The 22,790-nt window shown below is 49.3% G+C and overlaps 1 protein-coding gene across 1 annotated transcript; it reads right to left on the bottom strand.

Moving 5' to 3' along the window:
• Positions 1-4,916: 4,916 nt before the first annotated feature.
• On the bottom strand, positions 4,917-8,226 carry ATP6V1G1 (ATPase H+ transporting V1 subunit G1). Its single transcript, XM_048966338.1, has 3 exons — positions 8,088-8,226; positions 7,532-7,632; positions 4,917-5,637 (listed from the first exon to the last, which is right to left on the bottom strand). The coding sequence occupies exons 1-3, from the start codon at positions 8,167-8,169 to the stop codon at positions 5,464-5,466; spliced, it is 357 nt and encodes a 118-aa protein (XP_048822295.1). The 5' UTR covers positions 8,170-8,226; the 3' UTR covers positions 4,917-5,463.
• Positions 8,227-22,790: the final 14,564 nt, after the last annotated feature.

The raw sequence follows: 22,790 nt of genomic DNA, 5'->3' as shown, positions 1-22,790 counted from the left end.
GGCTGCAGGGAGACCTCATTGTGGCCTTCCAGTGCTTGAAGGGAGCGTATGAACAGGAGGGGGAACAGCTGTTTGTGAGGGTGGATGGTGATGGGACAAGGGGGAATGGTTTTAAACTGAGACAGGGGAGGTTTAGGTTGGATATTAGGAGGAAGTTTTTCCCCCAGAGGGTGGTGAGGCACTGGAACAGGTTGCCCAAGGAGGCTGTGGATGCCCCAGCCCTGCAGGCATTCAAGGCCAGGCTGGATGTGGCTCTGGGCAGCCTGGGCTGCTGGTTGGTGACCTGCACACAGCAGGGGTTGGAACTGGATGAGCATTGTGGTCCTTTGCAACTCAGGCCGTTCCATGACTCTGTGAGAGCAGCACCAATTACTGCAGTTACAAAGCAAACACAAAGTCAATCAGTAAACTGGGAAGGCATTTAGAAAACTAGGAAAAGGAAGAAGAAATCAGGAACTCTGCCTGCAAAGCAGACGGGGGGCGCTGGCAGCATCCCAGCAGTGCTGCTGCTGCACGGAGCACAGCTGACAGCCTGTGGAGCTGCCCCACCTGCAAAGCAAGGAGCAAAGCCCTGCAAGTGGAGATCTGCCAAAGACCGACCACAACGAATCTCTTCCTCACCTCCATCTGCCACAAGACATTTGCATTGCTGTGCTGTGACAACTCCGTTTCAAAAATAAAGCGTTGGCCAGTTCTGTGTCTGGGGGGGTTTACCCAAATTTTCACAACCTCTACAGAGGTTATCAGCTGCTCCGTGCTCTTCGTCTCACTTTTAGTTCAGTTTTGCACTTCTCTATCTCTGGGAGTTCCATGCTGTCCGTTTTAGATCATTTAGCCCATTTCTCAAGATCATTTTAAATTGTAATTCAACCCTTTGTGCTGCTTATTTCTCTTCCCAGCTTGGTGTCCTGGAAATATAACCGTACTCCCTATTCCATCGCACTGCATTAATGAATACATTACAGAGAACCCGACTCCAGGAGTGCTCTGCTTGCAAACGGCAGCTGCAGTCCCTGCCATGCAAGTTGCAGCCGTGAGCAGCAGCCAACACAGCAGATCTCCTTCTATTTAATGAAACTGCATTTTCAGCAGGTAACTGCTCCTCAGTTTGTTGTTGTTTGGTTTTTTTCCCCCAATGAGCCTTAATTAGGTGAATAGAACTGCTGAGAGCCTCGTCTTGCCTTTCTGCTCTCCCTGCACACAGCCTTCTTCTGCAGGCTGCGTTTTGTCAGGCAGCTCAGCAAAGCTGACAGATCTGACAGTCATTAAATGCAAAATCTCCATTTCACAATATTCCTAAAATACACGTTTCAAATGAAGAAAATGACACTTGCATAAAGTGTGGCTCTTTTCTTTCTGCCTTATTCCAGTGGAGACTTCAAGCACTCTGCTTCTTTTTATTATGGTAATGCAAAATCCTTTTTCTTATGCTTCGAATTTAAGGAAAAAAAAAAACAATAAAAAGAATGCTTGCTGTGTGCCTTGGATAATGATTTGGCTATTGATTCAGCAGATGCTTTATTAGATTACTTTGCAACAGCCAAATGTAATTTAATACCTATTTATTTTCTATTCCTATGCCGGTCTGAGATACAATCTTTTCTGCATGAAATTAGTGTTGTCTCCTTTCAGCCTCAAAGAAAGATGAGACTCACCTTTTTTTCTTGGAATATTTTGAACTGCTTTTTTACAGTAAGATGTTGATCTTGAGGGTTCTCAATAGACTTTTCTATTAAGACCTGCAAGCCAAAACCTCAGCTGGAATCAGATGATTCAGGTTTTTCCATCTTAATCTGCACCAGTGCAAGAACCCCTGGTGCTGGGCAACAACTGAAGGCCACAGTCCACCTGCCCACAGTTGCCACTGCCCAATTCCTCCCAGTTTGCCTGTCCCACACAGGAGGTTCTCTATCTGGAGTACCATAGAATGGCCTGGCTTGAAGAGGATCATCTGGTTCCAACCCCCTGCTGTGTGCAGGTCACCAACCAGCAGCCCAGGCTGCCCAGAGCCACATCCAGCCTGGCCTTGAATGCCTGCAGGGATGGGGCATCCACAGCCTCCTTGGGCAACCTGTGCCAGAACTCCTGCAACAGGCAGCAGAGAGGAGATGCTGACCTTCAGGCTGAGCACCGCAAGCTGAGCAGGGAGCAAGCTCCATCAGCACAAGCAAGCCTTGAAAATTGAACTCAGGCTTCAAGCAGCACAAATGTGTGTCCTAATTGCACCTCGTACTGCAAGGTTAAGCTGTCCAGATGACGCTGGTATTTCAGTGCTAATAAACCATTTGTCCATCTGGTCCTTTCCCCATAGTACAGATGACAGAACTTCTCAGCGATGTTTTAGAAATGAAAAACATCAACTATTAATGTAGGCCTGCATGATGTCTGTATGGGAACTGCTGAACCACGGCCTGAGCCTCTGGTTGATCACATGAGGCGAGCACCGAGTCAGCCCTGGGAGAACAGGTGAAGGCAATTCACCTGTGCTGCTGGAAGGGATGGAGCCTGGCTGCACCTCTCCTGGACCCATTTAAGAGCTGAGTGCCAGTGGGGAAGGATCTCTGCTGGAGATCCCTCCTTTGGAGTTTTACAGCGAGCCCAGGACATGGGTAAGCACTCTGTCTGTTCTTTTTTGGTATAATAACTGCTTAGCCAAACTCTCTGGTACGTTTCATAATTGTAACATCTGTACATTCATTGATTATACAATGTCTGAAAAGGAATCCTACAAAAAAATCAAAGTTCAGACCGTTGCTTATGAACCTGAATGTGACCATTAGCAAATCATGCTGTGTTAATCTCCTGACGTGCCCATTTCATCCAAGGAAAATGCTTGATTTGAACCATGAGAAAACAGCCAGAGTCACCCACTCGATCCTGCATGACCAGAACAGCACATGCACTGAATGCTCTTTACCTCCATACAGCACCAGGACTGAGCAGGCAATTCGTCCATATTTCCAGGGATGAGAACTCAAAGTAAAAGAATCAGACAGTTTTATACATGCTTAAAGCAGCTTCTGGGCCCTTTTTGAGGTACAAGGGCAAGCTCCAACTCCTTACACATAGGGTTATTGCATTTAGGGTCACATTTGCCAGGGACAACACAGTCAGAGCAGCAGTGGGACTCTGGAGGCAGATCTGCACTAGCAGCTAGGATAGGCCTCGCTCTTCTTAACCAAATTTGTTGCAGAACAGGAGGAAGCTGGAAACATCAGACCATAGAGGTAAGAAACCGAGCAACTCCAGACCTCTGCCAGTATGAAATTGTTCCCCACAGAGCATTTTCAGCAGTCTGGCTTGGGCACATAAGGTCTCCTTTCCCACTACACCTCACTGTAAGATTAAAGAACTTCTACCTAAGAACTAAAGCAACTTATCTAGATCACAAACAAAGCCAGATTTCCCAGTGAGAAGCAAATGGAAATGCTTTTGTGTGAATTTACACAGCCAGGTAATTCTCAACAGGTAAATTTCAGGGAAGCATTACAGAAAATTGATGTTCTTGCAAGCATTGAAACTTGTGCATGTTATAAAGGGAAGGTCTTCACATGCTGTTTTGCCAGTGAGGGAATAATCTGGGGAGAATTTTACACATCCTTTCCTTCTGGATCTTCCTCACTGCAGAGGGTAAGAACAGAAAGTGCTCATTTAACAGAGGGAAGCTTATGAACTGTGAGGAAGTGGAGGCACGCGCTGTGCTTGTTGCAGACAAAGCAAGTCTCCTTTTACTGATAAACAAACAGGATGAAATTGCTAATTACAGCCTGGAGCTACCAGGACTTTCACAAGCACCAATGTGCTGCAGCCTGACCACCTGTTCTCAACAGGAGGAACTGCTTCAGTTCCAAAGGACAGACTGGAACTAGCATGGCTGCAACCTTTTATGAGGCCACAGCCCTTCTCTGGCCGTCAGATGAGTCTGATTAAAAGTGCTTTGATTCTGTTCTCCTTGCACAGACCTGGCGTGTTCCCAGCCTGACAGATTCGACTTCACAGGAGCTTTTGATTCACTTTTACAACCCATTTAATAGCCTCAATTCCTAAAGAGATTCTTTAAGAATTGGAGTATGCTAACATAAAATATGCTAGCATAAAAAACCAATAGGAGACAACACAGCGTTCTCTTTTGTAGCACAGCACGACTGCAGGCAGATACTTGTTCCTCTGTTAAGACTTCCATCCATCCTGCTTTCCTCCCTCCCAACTGCAATCTTACCCTGCGGGTCTGAGAGGCTTTTCAGAGCTGCACTGAAGGTCTGCAAAAATCCAGGATGTTTTGACTGAGAAACAGCAGCAAGGCTTCCTCCTCAGACTGGCAACTGCATTAATTGCAGCTCTGATCCACTTTGTGCTGGCTGAGGTCTCTTCTGTGCAAAAAGTATTAAATTGAACTCAAGAAAGCAAAGCTATATTTTAATATTCTTCTGGGACGGAATAAACTGCTGAAACAAAAGCTCATGATGTATTTGTGTGTATTCTTGATTAAAGAGCTAGGAAGCGAGGCATGGACAGCCCTAACACTTATTTCACACTGTTCTGGGAATAGCAGGATGCTACATGACCTTGATATAAACAAGCAGCCACCAGGGAAGGATAATTACTGCACAGTGCCTGGCTATCAAACTATACTGTTGAACTGGCAACGTTTTATTTCTCCTAATAGTTCAAAGAACATTTGTTCCTGAAGGCTTTTGGAACAACCTGGCAGGTAAAGCATCAGACTGGAGCCAAGAGGAGGAGATCTGTAATGGATTTTAAACTTACCTGCTGTGACCTTCAGACATTTGTTTTATTTCTTGCTCTCTTATTAATACTTGATATTCATTCTCCAGAGCCCAGACTCTCCATGCAACAGTGAGTCCTGCTGGTACTCTCAGAACAATTTTGTTGTTACAAGAAGACTGATTAGAGACTTTTGAGTTAAGGAGAGGTTTTTATTTTCAAGTGTCATAGAGCCAGACCTGTAACTCAAGCTAACAGCAGAATATACAGAGGATATTCAAGACAGAGAAACTCAAGCACCTGAACATCATCAGCCAGCACTGTACAGCCAGAGAATTCTTATGAAGTTTAACCTTGCACAAATGCTAACAACACACTGAAAAATGCATTTTAGTGAACAAGAATACATAGGTCCAGATTACAGACTCAGGTCAGCTTTCTGCTTCTCAGAGGACAGCCTTTCTTTGAATACTAACCAGAAAACAGGGAGCATTAATCTGTCAGCTTGAATATATACTTAGCACAGATTTGAGACGTGTCCATTTAATGTCTGGATAAGCTCTCAATCTAGAAAGAAACTAACAGAAACCAATGAAACACTGATGACCTACAACTCACTGAAATAATTTAACACCTTTACAAGAAGAACAGTTACAGGATGGCTGTGAGCTGCACGTTCCACCTGAAGCTCAAATGTTGCTGCCAGCACTCCTGGTACCCTCATCCCTCCTTCCTGCACTACCCGTTGATGCGGTAATTGACGTGGATTTCAGGTTTGATGTCACACACCAGAGACAACAGCTGGGAGAGGACCAGCTCACGGTTCTTCTGGAAGTTCTGCTGGATTACACTCATCTTTTCCTGGGTCTCCTTCTCGACTTCGGTAGTACAGCTGCCATGAGATCCAAGTGCCTACAAACAGCAAAGGGAAGAGAAAGCTTACGTGCAAAGAAAGCACTGACTGGTTCGATATTTTGGTGCTCTGGACTGCCTTGTTGCATCTCAGCTATGTCTGCTGAGGAAATAACTGTGCTGGAAGAAGTAGGAGCATGCCTGGATTGCCCTCTCAGATTTCCCACATAACATATATTAGTTCATCATAACAGCCTACATCTTTTATCTTCTCTTACTCAGTAATTATCATGTTTGGAGCACGAGCTTCTGAGGAATGCCTGAAGTTTTAGGAGGAAGTTTTTCCCCCAGAGGGTGGTGAGGCACTGGCACAGGCTGCCCAAGGAGGCTGTGGATGCCCCAGCCCTGCAGGCATTCAAGGCCAGGCTGGATGTGGCTCTGGGCAGCCTGGGCTGCTGGTTGGTGACCTGCACACAGCAGGGGTTGGAACTGGATGAGCATTGTGCTGCTTTGCAACCCAGGCTGTTCTACTACTCTAAGTCAATGCCCTGCTGTACTGGTGATTGAAACTGGGAAGCCCTGTGCACTACTATCATAGATAGCACAAATAAAGTAACACTTGTGATTTAGTTTAAGCTCAGACTTCAGATCACCCTGGTTGCTTCCGTATTTTGAGAATCTTTCAAGAAACCTGGCTCCTAAATATAATTGTGGTCCAGGTCATGTGCATCCCAAGGAGTCTCTTGTAGCTTACAGTGTCTCCCTTGACCAGTCAGCAAGGGCAAGAGAGGTCCTGTTATAAGTGGGTGTATGGGAACTGCTGAATCACAGCCTGAGCCTCTGCTTGATCACCTGAGGTGAGCACTGAGTCAGCCCTGGGGGAGCAGGTGAAGGCAACTCACCTGTGCTGCTGGAAGGGGTGGAGCCTGGCTGCACCTCTCCTGGACCCATTTAAGAGCTGAGTGCCAGTGGGGAAGGATCTCTGCTGGAGATCCCTCCTTTGGAGTTTTACAGCGAGCCCAGGACATGGGTAAGCACTCTGTCTGTTCTTTTTTGGTATAATAACTGCTTAGCCAAACTCTCTGGTACGTTTCATAATTGTAACATCTGTACATTCATTGATTATACAGTGGGGAAAACGTGGGCACAGAAAAGCTGAGCCAAGTAATACCCTGCGACTGAATTCAAAAACCTCTCTGGAGAAGAACAAGTAAAACAGAACCAGCTGTCAAGCAGCAAATTCCACTTTTTAGTTTGGAATTGCTCACTATCACACACAGAGTGAAGCAAGCTAACAAATGACTTTAAAAATACTAATCTACACTGATTGGCAGGAGAAGTAATTACACAGGAGAACAGAGGATGTGGTGTGCTAACTAGGACAGAGGGCAGAGTTGCTAGATCAATTTCTGAAGATTTCAGAAGAAATGGCAGCAAGTGTACACAGCAAGTGGAAACATTCTACCTGCACTACAGCCCTCACCATGAAAGAGGCCCTTGGTTCTGCACCTCTGAGGGCTCTTCTTACTCAGAATGAAAGGAGAATGGGAAACAGTAAGCAAAACTGTTGAGCGGAGCACAAGCCTTACAACTTCAGAAAGAGCTGTGTCTCCAAAGTAAGTTCCTACCAAGTTAGCATGATGGGAATCTGCTTGTCAGATGAGGAATCTGCTCAGTGTTTTCCGACATTGCTACACAGAGCAGGTCTGAGGAGAGGGAGACCCATCAGGGCACCAGGCAGTATATGAGTTTATTAAGTTAATTCATTGCCAATTGATATTCCCAGCTCTTGGGATGCAGCACACTGTGCTCTGATTCACTTCCACCGATCTCTCCAACATGTGACCGTGTATCAGCAGAAGGGAAGCAGACCTCTGGCAACATGTTCCACGCTGAGGGCAGCTGTCAGAGCAGGGGGGCAGGGCAGTAACAGAGAGTGATGTAGTGAACTAACCGCTGCTTCCTTGGCTTTGAATTCCTTCTCCCTCTGCAGGCGGTACTGCTCAATCTCTGCCTGGGCTTCTTCTTTTGCCTGCTTCAGCCTCCGATTCTTTCCTGTTTCCAAAGAACACATGTATACAATAAAGAAAGCAGGGTCAGCCTGCTTCTCTACGCTGCTCCAGCTACCTGATACACAGCTACAACCCTACCAACCCCACTCAGCAGTGAGCTTCCTCCAGCCACAACTGGAGGCTCATCCAGTAGGCATATGAGACCACGTAGGGATCTGGCTTCGCTCACGCGAGCACGCAGCACCTCAGGGTGACCCCAAACAGCAGAAAGAACGTGAAAACCCAGCTTTCTTTCGCTCCAGCTGTGCAACGGTGAGAAGCGACCGGTTGCCGCGCGAACTTCCCTTCCGAACGTCCCACCGCACCCTGCCAGAGCTACCGACAGGGCTAGCCACAGCGACCGGCTCCTGCACGCTGAGGCCCAGCCCAACGCAGAGCCCTCGGCAGGCCTAATGCGGCCCGAGCCGGCCTTCCCGGAGCCCCACAAGCCGTACTCACGCTTGCGGGCCTCGGCCACCTTCTCGGCAGCGCGCTTCTCGGCCTGCAGCAGCTGCTGGATGCCCTGCGACTGGCTCGCCATGGCGACCCTCCGCTCCCAGCCGGCGTCTCGCGTCACCGCGTCACCGCGTCACGTGACCAAGCCGCTAGGCCACGCCCACATCACGGTACGTCCGTTGGACCACGCCCCTTCCGTTTCAAAGCCACGCCCCCTCCGCGCGGCGCTGCGCGTCTGCTTTTGTGCCCCGTTCGTTCTGTGGGACGGACGGAAGATGTGAGGCTACGAAGGGGTTCCTTTATTTATGTTTTAATGGCGTGGCTTTTAACCAGTGCGGCAGCCCAGCACGCTGCAGTGCTTAACGTGTGGTTAATATATCCCTAGAATCTTAGAATGGCCTGGGTTGAAAAGGACCGCAATGATCATCGAGTTTCAACCCCCCTGCTGTGCAGGGTCGCCAACCAAAAAGCACAGCTTAATGCTTAACTTTATAACGAGAGCCCAGCACTGCTGCCCAGAGCTGTGGGTGCCCATCCTTCAAGGTGCCCAAGGCCATGGATGGGCCCTCAGCCTGAGCTGAGGGGGGGCAGCCAGCCCGTGGCAGGGGTAGGGCTGGGGGGTTTATGGTTCCTTCCAGCCCAGCCATGCTGTGATGCTGATACAGGGTGCTCTATGCATCCCATTAACCCGCGGGAAGCTCTGGTTCCCTCTGGGCTGAAGCATTTCCTGATCAAAGTAACTGTTCCCCCCCACTGTGCATGGCAACCCATAGCCATCCCTAACTTCTCAGGGACACCTGGCAACCCCAGCCCGCCATGAAGGTGCTGGCTTCACCCCATCCCAGCCCTCAGCCATCACATCCCAGTGGCAATATAAAGCCCTGAATGCGATTCCTTGACACTTTTTGGAGCATAAATCACCATTATTGCCAGAGTGGAAGTGGCAGCGCCGAGGCAGTGACTCACATCCCCGCAGGGAGGGATTGGTGGTGGCTGATCCACTGCTCCTGTTCCCCGTGATGGAAGGGACGTGAGACAATGAATCAAATGTGTATTTATAGAGTGGGATGAGTGCGTGACAGGGTGACCTTCAGCAGGGCCTGGAGATTAACAAAGTGGGGCTGTCAGCTCGGCCTAACGCTCAGCTCTGACCATCAATCTGAGTTTATGTTAAGCCTGGGGATGGGCAATGTGTGGAGCAGGACCAGGCTTCTGCAAGGCAGATTGCACCATAGCAGAATGCTTGGATGCCCTGTAGCTCATTGGTTGCAGAAATCAAACCACCAGGATGTAATTTTCCTCCTGGATGATTGGGATTTTCAGACTTGCTGCTCCCAAGATAAGCACACGCTTTTCTGCCACCAGAAATATATCCTGGCTGTAATTGCATGAAGTTTTTAGGGAGAAATCCCTCCACCAGTACAGCTCCGGGTGGGCAGAAACCACATGATGAGTTTTTGACAGTTCCACTTTGGTGCTTAACGAATGAGGTGACGATAGTTTGCATTTAAAAGGACATTTCCTTTGCGCTGCTTTTTGTTCCAAATCCAACTGAAGCCTCGTGGTGTGGGTCACATGAAACACTTGTGAATGTCAGAGTGTGCCGATCCACTTCTCACTTCACACTGCAAACAACAATTTCTGACTGCGAAGGATGGGTTCCCAGCTCTCAGACCTGCATCGGCATTCAGAAAAGAAACGCTTCTATGACTCCAGCTACAGGCAATGGCTTTATAATTAAGCAGCACCACGAGCGCTTCTGAAGTTGTCTTTTCTTCCCTGAAGATTAATTGTAACAAGCTTGTCACTCGCTATTACGGCATAAGGGCTGCTGCTGCAGCTGGCCTCACATCCCTCTATTTGCCTGGTGCTGGTTTCTTACACCACAAACTCAGCTCATCCTCTTTTTCTTGTACCACACGATCAGTGGAGGTCTGGTGAAGCAGCACAGGGGAAGTTTAGCAGCAGCAGAGATGCAGCGGGTTGGTGGGGATGGCTGGGAAGGAGGGAGTGCTGTTGTGCATGGTGTGGACTGGGCAAAAGCATTTCATCTCTCTTCGGTACCTCCACAGATCACTTCAATGAAATTAAATATATTTTTTGCTTAATCCTTTTGTTTTTCTTCCCCCCAATTATTTGTTTTCCTGCCACCCTGGGAGGCTGATTTGCATCTCGGAGTGCAGTCTGCTGCTTTCCTGCTTTGCTCTGTGCTGGATTCTATCTCCAGGCGTGTGCTAAAGTGGATTCTGAATCAATAACTCAGAAGATGCTTCTGGAATTGGGAAGGAGAGAAAAGCTGATCTCCCTCGTCTTTGTTTTCCTTTTTCTTTCTAAACATAAAAATCATACACAACATCTTCTGATCCTGCAGCCGTGCAGCATTCCAAGGCGTTTCATGAGGAATGAGATTTTAAACTGTGTTCGGCTTCTTTCCAGGTCAGGTAATTACATTTCTCCTCTTCAAACCCCCCTGCACTTTCAGATGGATGTGCTGTTACTCTCCATTCCCCAACTTTCTTGGTTTTGCTCTGCAATTGTCTGTTCTTTTAAGATGGTTTTGTCTTTGTCACCTGGGAACTGAACTGGTTTTTCTCTCCTGAGCTTTAATTCATTAACGCAAACCACTGAGGCACTGAGACGTCGCAACTGTTCGTCGTTGATAAATGATTGTTGTTGAGAGTTTAGAAACTACCCATGAATAATTAACTGTGATTCATAGTTTGAGGGCAATATTTCAAGTTTATGAGCTGAGTACTACAAATCCAAGCACAACAGAGCGATGGAATTTACAGAGAAAAATCGACCAAAGTGTACAGATCAGTGCTGCCCCCCTGGACCTGACTTACACCAAATGCTTGCTCCCAGTGTCCCAAAGTAAGAATGAATATTTCATTTTGGTTTTTATTTTCTTTGTGATTGAGAGCAATCCAAAGCCTACAATGGCACAGTTGCAGGGATAGACTCATAGATTCATAGAACCATAGAGTCATAGAATGGCCTGGGTTGAAAAGGATCGTAATGATCATGCAATTTCAACCCCCCCTGCTGTGTGCAGGATCTCTAACCAGCAGACCAGGCTGCCCAGAGCCACATCCAGCCTGGCCTTGAATGCCTGCAGGGATGGGGCATCCATAACCTGCTTGGGCACAGAATCACTGAGGTTGGGAAAGACTGCTACAGTCATCCAGTTCAACCACCATCCCATCCCATGCCTGCTGGCCATGTTCCTGCTAACTCATGGCAGGAGAACAGCCTTAGAACATAAGAGTATAAGAGCAGAGGAAGCTGGGGACTCTGATTCTGTATTTGTTTGTTGTGATGGGATGTCAGCAGAACGTATTAATTTCCTTGTGTGCAAGAAATCTCTATTTATATTTCCTTGACTTCTCTCAGTGTCCATTTGATATCAGGGCTTGAGTGTCCTCTGCAAGGATGTAACTGGGAGGCTCAATGCCTGGGAAGCAGCCAATGCTCCTGCTGGAGATGCCACACCTGGTGCTTGCAAATCCATTGGTGTCCTGGCACTTTGCGCTCTTGTCACAGCAGCCATGGCCACACAGGCTGCCTGGCCCAGGAGCTGAGACACAATGACAGCAAAACGATGTTATACGTAAATAACGTGCAGTGCCAAAGCTTTGACTGCTGAAGGCAACTATCACTTCTTATCAGCTTCTGTGAGAACACAAGGTGTTATCAGCTGGGAGGAGCCCCCTGCTCAGCGTTTTCCCTTCTGTAAAACCTCTCCCCTTCTTTGCAGTCTGACTTCCTCTGCCCCAAACCACTGAGTGATGTCAGTGTGAAGCCACTGCTTTCAGGCGCTGCATTCCAGTGATGGATGAAATAAACTCAGTGTGTATCTATTGCTCTGTGCTTTGAGAGGCGTTTGAATAAGTGACAGACTGCAGTGTAAGTCTCATTCATTACCAGCTTTGCTCAGAAACATCAAGTGTCTGAGAACTCTCTTTCATTTGGATGCTCATTAGAGGCTCTGGAGGATTGGAAGAGATATGCTGTAAAGCCAACACAAACCCATGCAGCGTGCTGATGCCAGCACTGAGCTGAGAGTTGTGGGTGCTGGGGGATGCTTCTCCAATGAGGGACACCAGGCAGCTCCTGCAGCTCCACCAAACAGCCTGCTGCTCTCACTTGGCAAAGCCCCACACCTCTTTTTGCCTGCCAGTTTCTGCAGAATCAAATCCACTCAGCTTACCTGAGTTACCCCCTTGCTCCCTCGTGGCTCTTCCCTCCCCAGACCCAAACCCAGCTCTGCTCCACTCACTTTAATTGCCATTTGCCAGACAGCTCTCAGCTGCAAGGCAGAAAGAAAGGTCCATTTATTTTCTCCCCACCTCCTCCATCAGATTCTCCCAGTGTCAAGCTTGCTGCTGCCAGGAGGGCTCTTCAGCATCTGGCCAACATGGAGCGAGCCCAGGGCCGTTTGGTTTGCTGCAATCATCTGCTTAATTGGGTAATGGGCAGGGCATGAATGCTGAGCTGCATGACATTGGAGTTCAGGAGGTTTTAGGACATTAACAGCGTGATTAACCTGCAACAACCACAATAACAACTTGATTATCCAGAATAATAAATCATCTCACATAGGTGGCCTGGGGTTTGCCTTGTTTGGGTGTTGTTTTGTGTTTGTTTTCATCTTGGAAAGCCATGAGTATGTCTGCGAGATTATAACAACTTCATAGAGTGATACCCAGGATAAGACCAAAAGCACTTCATTAAACTCTATTTTAGGAACGCAGATGATGGAGAAGGGGAAGCCTGCTAGCTTTTAGGCTTTTAGGATGAGGACACAAGCCATGCAACAGCTTTCATCCTATTTCCTTGCCCCTCCTCACCACAATATACTGGCCAATTCTTTTTCAGAGGACTCTGAGACAGACGTTTCTGGGTCTGAAGCCATATGGCTCCAGGCATGAAGGGCATGGGCAGGAGCAATGCACAGCCCATGGGGTGAGCTGAGCTGCACAGCCCCTGCGTCCCAGCTGCTCCATCAGCCCAGCTGCTCCTGCACTCCTCTCTATGCAAACAAGCAGGGCTACATCAGTTTCAGAGCAGAGCTGATCTTGCTGCCAGGCATCTCCTGGGTAGGGTCTCATCTCTGTACTCCTGTCCATGCCCTTCCATTGGTTTATTCACACCGCAGCACAGCAGGTACAGCTCCAGGCCCCCCGGTGCCTAAGGAGAGGTGCAGCTGCTCTTTGGACCGAGGTTAGATGCTGAGCAGAAGCCTGGGTGGGCAGATGGGACAGGAAGCACCAAGCACTGCAATCTAAAGGCCATAGATCCACAGACCTGGGAGCACCCAGCTCTTCCCTGGGACCCTTCCCAGCACAGCCTCAGCTCACTGCCAGAAACAATCCAATATCTCTGTGACAAGACACAGGGTCCCAAGAGAGATGTTACAAATCCATCTTGCAGACAATAACATGATATACCAACACAGGGCAGTACCGAGAGCATTCCTGTCCTCAGCACAGTGAGCAGAACGGCTGTGACTGTGATGTAGCTCTGTGCTCACCCCCAACCCCACCTGAGCTCCAGCAGTGCACATCAGCACAGGCTGTTGATGTCAGTAGGATTCCACAGCCATCCTAAAACCCATGGCAGAGCAATGCTCCTGTGAGAACTCCTTTGCTGGCTTAGGTCTTTAGAAGCACCGCTCGTGGGTTGCCAGCGTGTGCGTGCTCTGTCCCCACACCAGGTTTTCTGTTGCATGGATCTTTTCCCTTCCTTTTGCAATCAATATGTCTGGACTTAGAAAGATGATAGTGATGGAGTTCAGCAGCCAGCTCAGATGGCAGTGCTGCAGCACTGCTGTTTGGTTTGTGTCTACCTATCGTTGGAAGAACAGAACACAAAGGTGTGCATGCATGGGGTTTTCAGTGGCTTTGAGGTTTCCCCTTTGAGACAGAAGGACTCAGCAGTATCAGATACCTCCACTGATTGCAAACCACCTTGCAAACAAAGCAGAATTTGCAGCCTTTTACTTCTGTGGCTGGTGACCTTTATAGTCTGGACGTAACACTGGTGGGATGCCAGTGTAATGACATTGGGGTTTCAGCATGGTAAGCTGTGTGTTAAAGGATGGGTGGCCAAGTTATCCACTGCTGCATTAGTGGGAGCTGATTTATGCAGCAAAGTGGTGCAGCCAAGGGGAGGTGAGGCATGCATAAAAATAGAAACTCTTCCCACCTTCACTGCATGCATGAAGCATCAAATAAGGATTGACCCTCAGAAAGAGGCTTTGGGTGTTGCTGCAGCTTCAACAGACCGATCTGTTTGTCTGCAGCTTTGGCACATCAATCCCCCTAAGTTTTCCATGGTTTGGTTTTGAACCATGGATAGAAAAGGGTCACTGGCACCCAGTGCCAGCAGGAGTGTGTCCTTGGAGGCGAGATGTGCCAGCAGCCCTGCATTGCCTGATGCTTGGGATTCCCTGCCAGGGTTGAGCCCAGCAGCACCAGTGCCATTCAGCCTCAGCCTCGGTACCTCAGGTCTCAGATCTGCAGGCCCAGCTGATGGATGCAGTACTCCCTTGGAGCAGAGAGCACGAAGCCTGCCTGGCTCCAGCAGCACAGCCCGGCTGGGTTCAACAGAAAAGACAAGAAAGTGAATTTGTGATAAAAGGGGAAAAAAACCAACCCAAACCATGAGAACTTTGGCTTTGCAATCTCATCCCGCTGCAGGGCAGGGCTCTGCCAGAGCTCAGGCTCAGCTCTGTTTCAGCCGGTCCAGCAAGGAGGATGAGATCAAAGTTCCTACCCAGACAGGGCACCCATGGCTGCAGGAAACATGTCAAGCTGCCGTTACTGATGCTGAATAACAGCTGTGATGGGTAAAGCATCCCCTTCAGTTCTGGTCCGAGTTTATTGGTGTACGATGCCTAAGCCCTGGGATTGTATTGTTTGTCTGCAGTGCTCCAGGAGATCAGCTTCAGAATTACAGATATGCACATCCCTGCCACGTGCAAACTTGGCACTGTGTTCAATAACAGGTGATTTAAACCCTGCATGTCCTTCATTTCACGTGCTGTGATGGGAAGGGGGCTGCTCCCACCGTGCATGGTTGCTATCTGATTTCCTTCATTCTTAACGAAGAAGTTTGTCATCAACTCCAAACGTTTAATATATACCAAGTGTATCTGTGTACATGCACACATCCATCCCCTTCCTCCTCTCCCTTTAATTTAGGGAGCATCTCATTCAGGGCTGACACGCTGAACAAATTGCATCTGCCTCGCTGAAATACCCCACGTATTTCATTACAAAACTCTCTGACTCCCTTCCTTAAGTCCCTTTCCCATGAAAGATGACTGGTATTTAAATGAGCATTTTCTGGAGCGTTCCATTCACTTTAATTAAAAGCTAATATTTATTGAGCCAGGCAGATGTGCTCTACACCAAAAGTCTCCTGTTCTGCATTGCCAGCGTGTTCCACAGCAACCAGCATGTAATCACCACCAAAGTGGAGCAAGTACTATTGATTGTGCCTCTAATAGGGGATATGATTCTAAGGGACTCTCAGGAGCGGGCTATTCGAGCTCATTTTATTTATTGATTGAGGCAACAGAGGCTATAATCACACGTGGAAACACGCAGCCGTTTGTCATGCAGCGCTCATTAGAAAGGCGTACCTGATGGCACAGAGTGGAACAAAGTGAGGGCATCCCTTTGTCATCATCCCACGGCACACAGAACCACCCCATTACCTCCCATGGCCACCTCCTCCTGCACGCTGCCAATCACAGCCCCTTGCTGGTGCCTTTGGCCGTTCCTCCTTTCACCTCTCCATGCTTTGCACCTTCTCACCTTGCTGTGAATTTCCATCACGGGTGCTTGAGCGCAGAGCCTTTCTCTTCCCCATTAATTCAAGGAGTATTCAATCAGTCCTGCGTGCTCCTTGTCGCATCATTAGCCGTGTTGACTTTTATGCTATTTCCCACTTAAATCTGGGCTTCGAGTGTTTTCTCTCTCCAGTTTGCTCTGAAGCAGAGCGCGTTGTGGATCGAATAAGAGTGCCACTTCAGGAGGGCACGGGGTGCTCAGCCCTGCTGTGCTGTGGGAGCTGCAGCCTCAGCCCTGAGTGAGGACTGAACGTGCTTGTGCCAAACTTGCTGCTGTCGGGACATGCATTGATTGAAATTAACCCAGAAGAGCATGCAGGAAGGGCGCATACTGAGCCCAGCAGGCTGTGGGTACCACCAGAATAAAGGAGGAAGGGGAAAAGGACAGTGGTGCTGTGCTCTTGGCATTTCTGTGTCCCCAGTAACGCAGACAGGATTCACAAACTGCAGAGAGAGATCGATCTGAGATGAGTTTGGGCTAAATCCCTGCCGGGGTGACTGCATGCATTGCCACCTGCCACCTGTGCAGCTTCTGCTTCTGTGCAGTGGTTTGCTCACAGGGCAGCAGACCTACAGGCACAGCACCTTCTCCTGCTGCTGCCCCAGAATGATAGAAAGCAAGAGGAGCCCAGGTGGTGGAGAGCTGCAGCCCCTTGTGGGCAATGCTTGGTAAGGGGGAGGGAGGATGAAAGCAGTTCCCGGGGAGGGCTGGAGCTCTGCTGCTGGGCTGAGGTTGCTCTGTAAGCCTCCTGCTGTGCGTGGGGCAGAGGAAGGATCAGGAGCTGCCTCTCTCCCTGCCCATCTCTTGGCAGCTCTCCTCCTCCATCATCCCCAGGAGCTCTGGTGCCAAGTTTTTATGCAAAGCAGGAACGGCTCGTTAGCCGGTGTCCAAAATCCTTCTTTCTTGATGTTAAAATGCAGCAACTGTGTAACTGAACAGAATGTTCTGGTCAGGTTAACACTTCGTACAGGTACAAACTGGCTGAGAGCTGCAGAGCACTGAGGAAGGAACTGATTCCATCTGCACGCTGTGTCAGCCCGAAAATTGGGAGAGGAGCCCAGGCATCCTCACCTGAACAGCCCCCAGCAGTGCAAAGTGGGATGGACAAGGACTGGAGCTTTATATTTTTCGCATTTATTTTATTCTGAAGGTCTCCAAAGGTTACAGAAGTGGCACCTCTACAATTGAGTCCTGCACTGGGAGCAAGGATTGCATTGCTTCTCTTTTGCTTATGTGATGTAAAGATTGTTTTCGGCTGTCTGCTGATGGGCTGTGGTGGAAAGCAGAGCACAGGATATATAACTGCAGGATTTATCAGATAGACCAGCACTTAACATATCCCTGCTTGCTGCATCCCATTACATCTCCTCTCCCTGCTCCCTGTCTCATTCAGGGTGCCATTAACACAACAGCATTACTCCAGGCTCTGCTCACAGCACAGGATTAAGTCAAAGCTGAGCACCAGCCGTTGAGATGCAGCAAAATTCATCTCTGCTTTCCATTAGCGGGGAGAAACAAGCAGGAAGGAGGCAACAAGTAACTCACTGAGGAAAGCTAGAAAATTAAATCCGTTGTACCAAAGAGAGGAAGATTTAGACCAGAAGAGAATGCATTCACTGCACAGGTCCCTGCTGTCATCCCTGAGCTCCAGCGAGGTGATGGGGAGGAGCAGCTGCCATACAGCTGTCCAGGTGAGCAGCTGTTCCAAACGCACTGCAAAGTCTGTTGCCCTAATACAGCTCACGCTGAGTGAAGGTGTTTTTATTCGGGGCTAAATGAGGCGTTTTCATGTCAGCTGGTAAATGATCTGATGTAATCTAGCTGCTGCCTCCTGCTGAGGCAATGGCTGCGCTTGAGGGGAGATGGAGCATTTCCCAGAGAGGCTCCAGCTTGGGGATGCAAGAAGCAGCCACCAGTGGTCCCACTGGCTGAGCCCAGCTCCAGCATTTGGCTCAGTTGCAATGGGCAACTTACCAGCAGCAAGCCTGGGGCTGAGCCCTCCTTCCTCCCCTCCCCAGATGGCAGCGTCTCCTCCTTCTTCAAAGCATCCTGCACTGCTTTGTGGACACAGGTTTGGAAGCAAAAGACCCCAGGGGCTTGCATGCTGCTTCATGCTCAGCAGGGAGACTTTATTCTCTGGCTTCTGTATAAAAAATAAAAATAGAAAGCAAAGCCACAGCATCCTTTGGCATAACAGACCTGGTGGTTTCACTCGGCACCAAAATGCATGTAGGTCAGGTGCTGCTGGGTGTAAGCCCATTCTCTCAGTGCAGATGTGACTCCATCCAGGTTTCGGTTATTCCCTCCTTTCCTTGCTTCTTTGCACATGATGTAAAACCCACGGCTGCTGTAACAGAAGTGATTTGGCTGTTCCCACAGCAGATCCTACAGTGAAACCCTCCTGAAGGCTGCAAGGGTGGTCAGCAGTGCTAACAGGAGGGAGCAACGGTGCAAGGGCCCACACCTCCACACCTCAACAGCCCTTCTGCTCTGGTTGGCTCACAAGTAAAGTTGGCTCCTTGTGCTTGCACAGGTTTTGTGCTGAGCAGTGTTCAAGTGGGGTATTTAAGCTCAAGCCCTGCCCTGAGCACCCAGCTGCTTGTCCAGTGCTGCAAGTCTCCATCCTTGTGCACAGGTGATAGGAATCAAGGCTAGCCTGAAATAAAGATTCATGTTGAAAATGAGTGAAAGGTGAATCATAGAATCACAGAATGGCCTGGGTTGCAAAGGAGCACAATGCTCATCCAGTTCCAACCCCTGCTGTGTGCAGGTCACCAACCAGCAGCCCAGGCTGCCCAGAGCCACATCCAGCCTGGCCTTGAATGCCTGCAGGGATGGCACATCCACAGCCTCCTTGGGCAACCTGTGCCAGTGCCTCACCACCCTCTGGCTGAAAAACTTCCTCCTAATATCCAACCTCAACCTCCCCCATCTCAGTTTAAAACCATTCCCCCTTGTCCTATCAGCATCCACCCTCATAAACAGAAGGGGTGCACCGAAAGTTTACACCAGGGAAACTCCATAGGGGAAAGGGGAGTGGGATCCGTGCCTGGCTGCTGTGTGGGAGCAGTGCTGGCAGCGAGGCTGCTGGGCTCCATGTCACAGACATCCTGCCACAGGGAAGAGAACAAATATTTGAAAATGTAATCAGTCAGCGGGGAGCTGTGACAGGATTAAACGATGACATAACACGCTTGTCTTGTCTCTGCTGCCTGCGCTAATGAGCATGATTTGAGAGCATTAGAGATGTATCCACGGGCATTACTGCGTGCGAGTCGGGGGATCACAGCCTTAATTAGTCTCATTCCATGGCAGCTGCCACTTGCCTGCCCGGTGCAGGCAGTGCTGTGTGTGCTCTGGGGCTGGGCAGGCGCTGCGCTGCGCTGTGGGGCGCATCTCTACATGGGATGCTGCTGTGGGAATGAATGTGGCAGAGGTCAGCATGCAGAGATTTAGGTGAGGAGGTGCAAAGGAGCATCTTGTAGCATGGCCTCAGATGGCACCTCATTCACTTGGTAGAAGGGAATGAAATGACTGGCGTGATGGATGAGATGCCAGTGCCCTGCTGCATTTAATCAGTGGCAGTGGGCATTTATTGCATTATATACTACCAATCAATAGTGATTAGTACCTCATTAACCTTTTCTTTTCTTTGGATTGTCTCCTTGCAGTGCTGGCATCGTCCCTCTGCCTCTTACAGCTTTGAGGGCTGCAGGAGATGAGAGCTGCTGCTCCTGGGGAGGATTGTGAGCCTGCAGAGCCCTCACAGAGCAGCAGGGAGCAGCTCCCTCCTTCCTCAGCCACCAACCAACACAACCTTAAAGCAAATGCTTTCCCCAAATGGAACTGTTTTCATTTGAATCGCTTTGACTTTGGGTTTTCATCCGTGGGAATGCATTCTGATAGAGCCGAAACAAAACATTTCAGGTAATTGAGTGAAGCTATTGCTTTGTTTTGATTTGGGTAACTTCTTACATAGGCAGTATCCAAATGTAATCCTGTGGAAACAGTACATCGTGGTACGTCTGGAGCAGAAATACTCATCTTCAATCTTCTGCACGATGGAAAACAACAAGGCTCCCACCTGGCTGGATGCTTCGGGCTGGGTTTGCTCACAGCAATGGCACTGAGCAACGTGAGTGCATTGATTTCTAGGCATGCAGCTGCTGAAGGCTGTAGGAAGCATCTGAGCTCCTGCCCCTCTCCGTCTGAGCTCCTGTCGGCTGGGATGCATCAAACTGAACTGCATCTGATTCAGGGTGGCACTGCCCAGTTGTGAGCAGAACACCTCTGTGCTCATCACAGCCCTCAGAAAATCCCCTCGATGGGGTGGGCACACACCTCTGCTGTGTGGAGCACCCAGCACAGGGGGAACCTGTGCCCGAATGGTGCTGAGTTCAGCTCCTGTGGTGCTGAGGAGTTGCTGCACGAACTAAAACCTCACAGCTTCTGTTGCCCAGAATGAAGCACTCAGTTAATTCTTGTCTGTGCTGAGGAGAGCACCTGCTCGAGCTGTGCAGACCAATGCAGGGACAGGGGATTGGGAGCCCATCTGCTAAACAGGGATTTAGCCAAGCTGAGTGCCAGCCATTCGCTGGTGCTCCCTTAAGGATCTGGGCAGCACAGCAGTTGTCACTCCCTCGCTGCCCCTCCAAGCTCCATCCAACTCTGCAGCAGGGAATTCCCAACCAGAATAAAGTTTCCCCCTCTTCTTGCTGTGCCACCTTTTAATTAGGAGCACAACTGCAGTGGGAGCACACAGCTCACTGCTCAGAGTGCTGGAGAGCAGTTACAGTGGATTAAAGTGGAAAGGTTAGGCAATTCATTCCTGCTTTGGATTATTTGGTTCTTGAAAAAGGAAATAACACCTTTTCAGCTCTCATTTGCTCCATGGTGCCCTGCTGTACAATGCAAAGTGTGCAGGATCCAGTGGTGTTAACTCAGGTCCTGCTGAGCCAGGGCTGAGCATGGATTCATCCTGCCTTTGTCACCCAAAGCACGGCTTCCATGAGCCATGCTGCCAGTGGTTGTGAGCCCTGCTCAGTGCTGGGAGCTCTGGGAGGCATCACCCAGCACCAAAGGGCCGTGCCCAAGGGCTGGATGAGCCTTTTCCCCTTTGCTCCAAGCCTGTGCACTGTTCTCAACTGTGTGGCTTAAGTGCTTAAAGCAGTGGGAAGGATAAAGCCCCCTGGAAATTAATCTGCCTTGCTTCAAGGTTCCATGGGAAGATCTCCATCTCTTCCCTCTCCAAGGAGAAGCAGCGGGTGTCCCTGGCTGGGCAGTATCAGGTGAAGGCCCAACTTGCACAGTGTCTGAAGAACATCTTGGGATCAATGTGGCAGTGTTCTGTGAGTACCTGTCAGCAGAACTCGAGCAGTATTACATTCAGCCCTGCTCGAGAGCGCTGCCCTGAGGGATGTCCAGAGCAACAGCAGTGGGATGGGCGAACAGCCCCCAGCAGAACCCTCACAGCTGCAAGAAAATGGCATTCTTCCCAAGTGCAGCTCCTTACGTTGACTTTGCATCATCTCTGTTGGGTAGCGTTGGGTTCAAGCCTTCAGCTTTGTGATAGATTCCAGAGTAACAGAATGTCAGAGAGCAAATCCCAGCACTGGGGAGCTTTGGGTCATTGCATGGCAATGGTTCTGCAGTGCCAAGGAAGGCCTGGGCTGATGTGCTGGGTGTCTTGTAGGACAAAGCAAGGTTGGAGGCGCTCAGGCCCTGTGCTTGTGGGAATCATAGCACTTACACAGACGAGCCCTCAGGGGGGTTTGCTAAGCATTAAAATCACAATTCGAAGACATGCAATACCTTGTTTGCCCTTCTCCTCTTGTTTGGCTGATGTGGGAGTGTTTTTGTTTTTACTCTCTTTCCTGTCATATATTGTCCTTTTTTTTTCTTTTTTTTTTTCCCAGCAATGTTGACTGTTCCATCTGCTTATTTATCACCCACAGTTAGAACCTGAATTTCAATTACCAATCTGCTGTCGGGTTCTCTTTTAAGTAAAGCACTGAAAACCCCAACAAAGCCTTAACACAGCAAACTGCTTGTAATGCAGCTGTTAGAGCTTCTCCATCATATCCACGAGCAAAATGAATACTTCTGCTATCAAGATGCATCTGATAAATTAGGTTTAGTCCTCCTTGACGGCAGCAGGTAGAAAGCACTTCAGCAAAGATAGAATGATTTTGAATGACTGAGATGGAAAACACGCTTTGCTCTGGAGATGCAAAAGACACTGAGAACTCGTATAGTGAGAAATAATCTATCTAGAAAGTGGGAAAAACAGTCTCTGTGGCAGTGAGGTTGGGTTGGATGCCAAGCTTGCCGTTGTGGGTTGTTCCAGGGCCAGCAATAGAGGATGTCCATCTCCATTCCACAGACCTTTGTCCAAATCCCACTGATACGGGATTAAAATGAAGCTCCTGCCAAAGTTCTCCACTGAATCACGGCTGAAGGGATGAATTCCAGCGTTACCCACATCTGGGTAACATCCTCCTGCCCAGAGCAATGGAAAAACCTCCAGGCGGGTCAGGTAACGGGGTCAGCAGGCTGAGCTCAGCCTGCAACTGATCCCACAGCACCGGGAGGGGTGGAGGTGCTGGGGGAGGCATCTGGTGCCGCTGAGGAGCGGTTCTATTCCATTCACCCCACAGCGACGGAGATCCATCCATACAACGAGCTGCTCACCGGTCTCAGCCTAAGAGCGATCACCTCGCGGGCCGGGGGGCGGTAATTAGGGCCGCGTTAATTGCCGCGGGGCGGGGCTTCGGGGGGGGGGGGGGGGGGGGGGGCGCGGCCCCGCTCTGTATAACCGTCTCCCAGCAACAGCGGACGCGTCACTTCC

Source organism: Lagopus muta, chromosome 19 (genome assembly GCF_023343835.1).
Source record: "Lagopus muta isolate bLagMut1 chromosome 19, bLagMut1 primary, whole genome shotgun sequence".
NCBI lineage: Eukaryota > Metazoa > Chordata > Aves > Galliformes > Phasianidae > Lagopus > Lagopus muta.
This window is presented reverse-complemented; position numbering and strand designations above follow the sequence as displayed.

Excerpts from the sequence above, each read along its gene's own strand:
- ATP6V1G1 (XM_048966338.1), bottom strand. The coding sequence starts at position 8,169 with ATGGCGAGCCAGTCGCAGGGCATCCAGCAGCTGCTGCAGGCCGAGAAG. Across the intron at positions 7,633-8,087 it reads GGTGGCCGAGGCCCGCAAGC|GAAAGAATCGGAGGCTGAAG; the intron begins GTGAGTACGGCT and ends CTTTGGAAACAG. Across the intron at positions 5,638-7,531 it reads TCAAAGCCAAGGAAGCAGCG|GCACTTGGATCTCATGGCAG; the intron begins GTTAGTTCACTA and ends TGCTGTTTGTAG.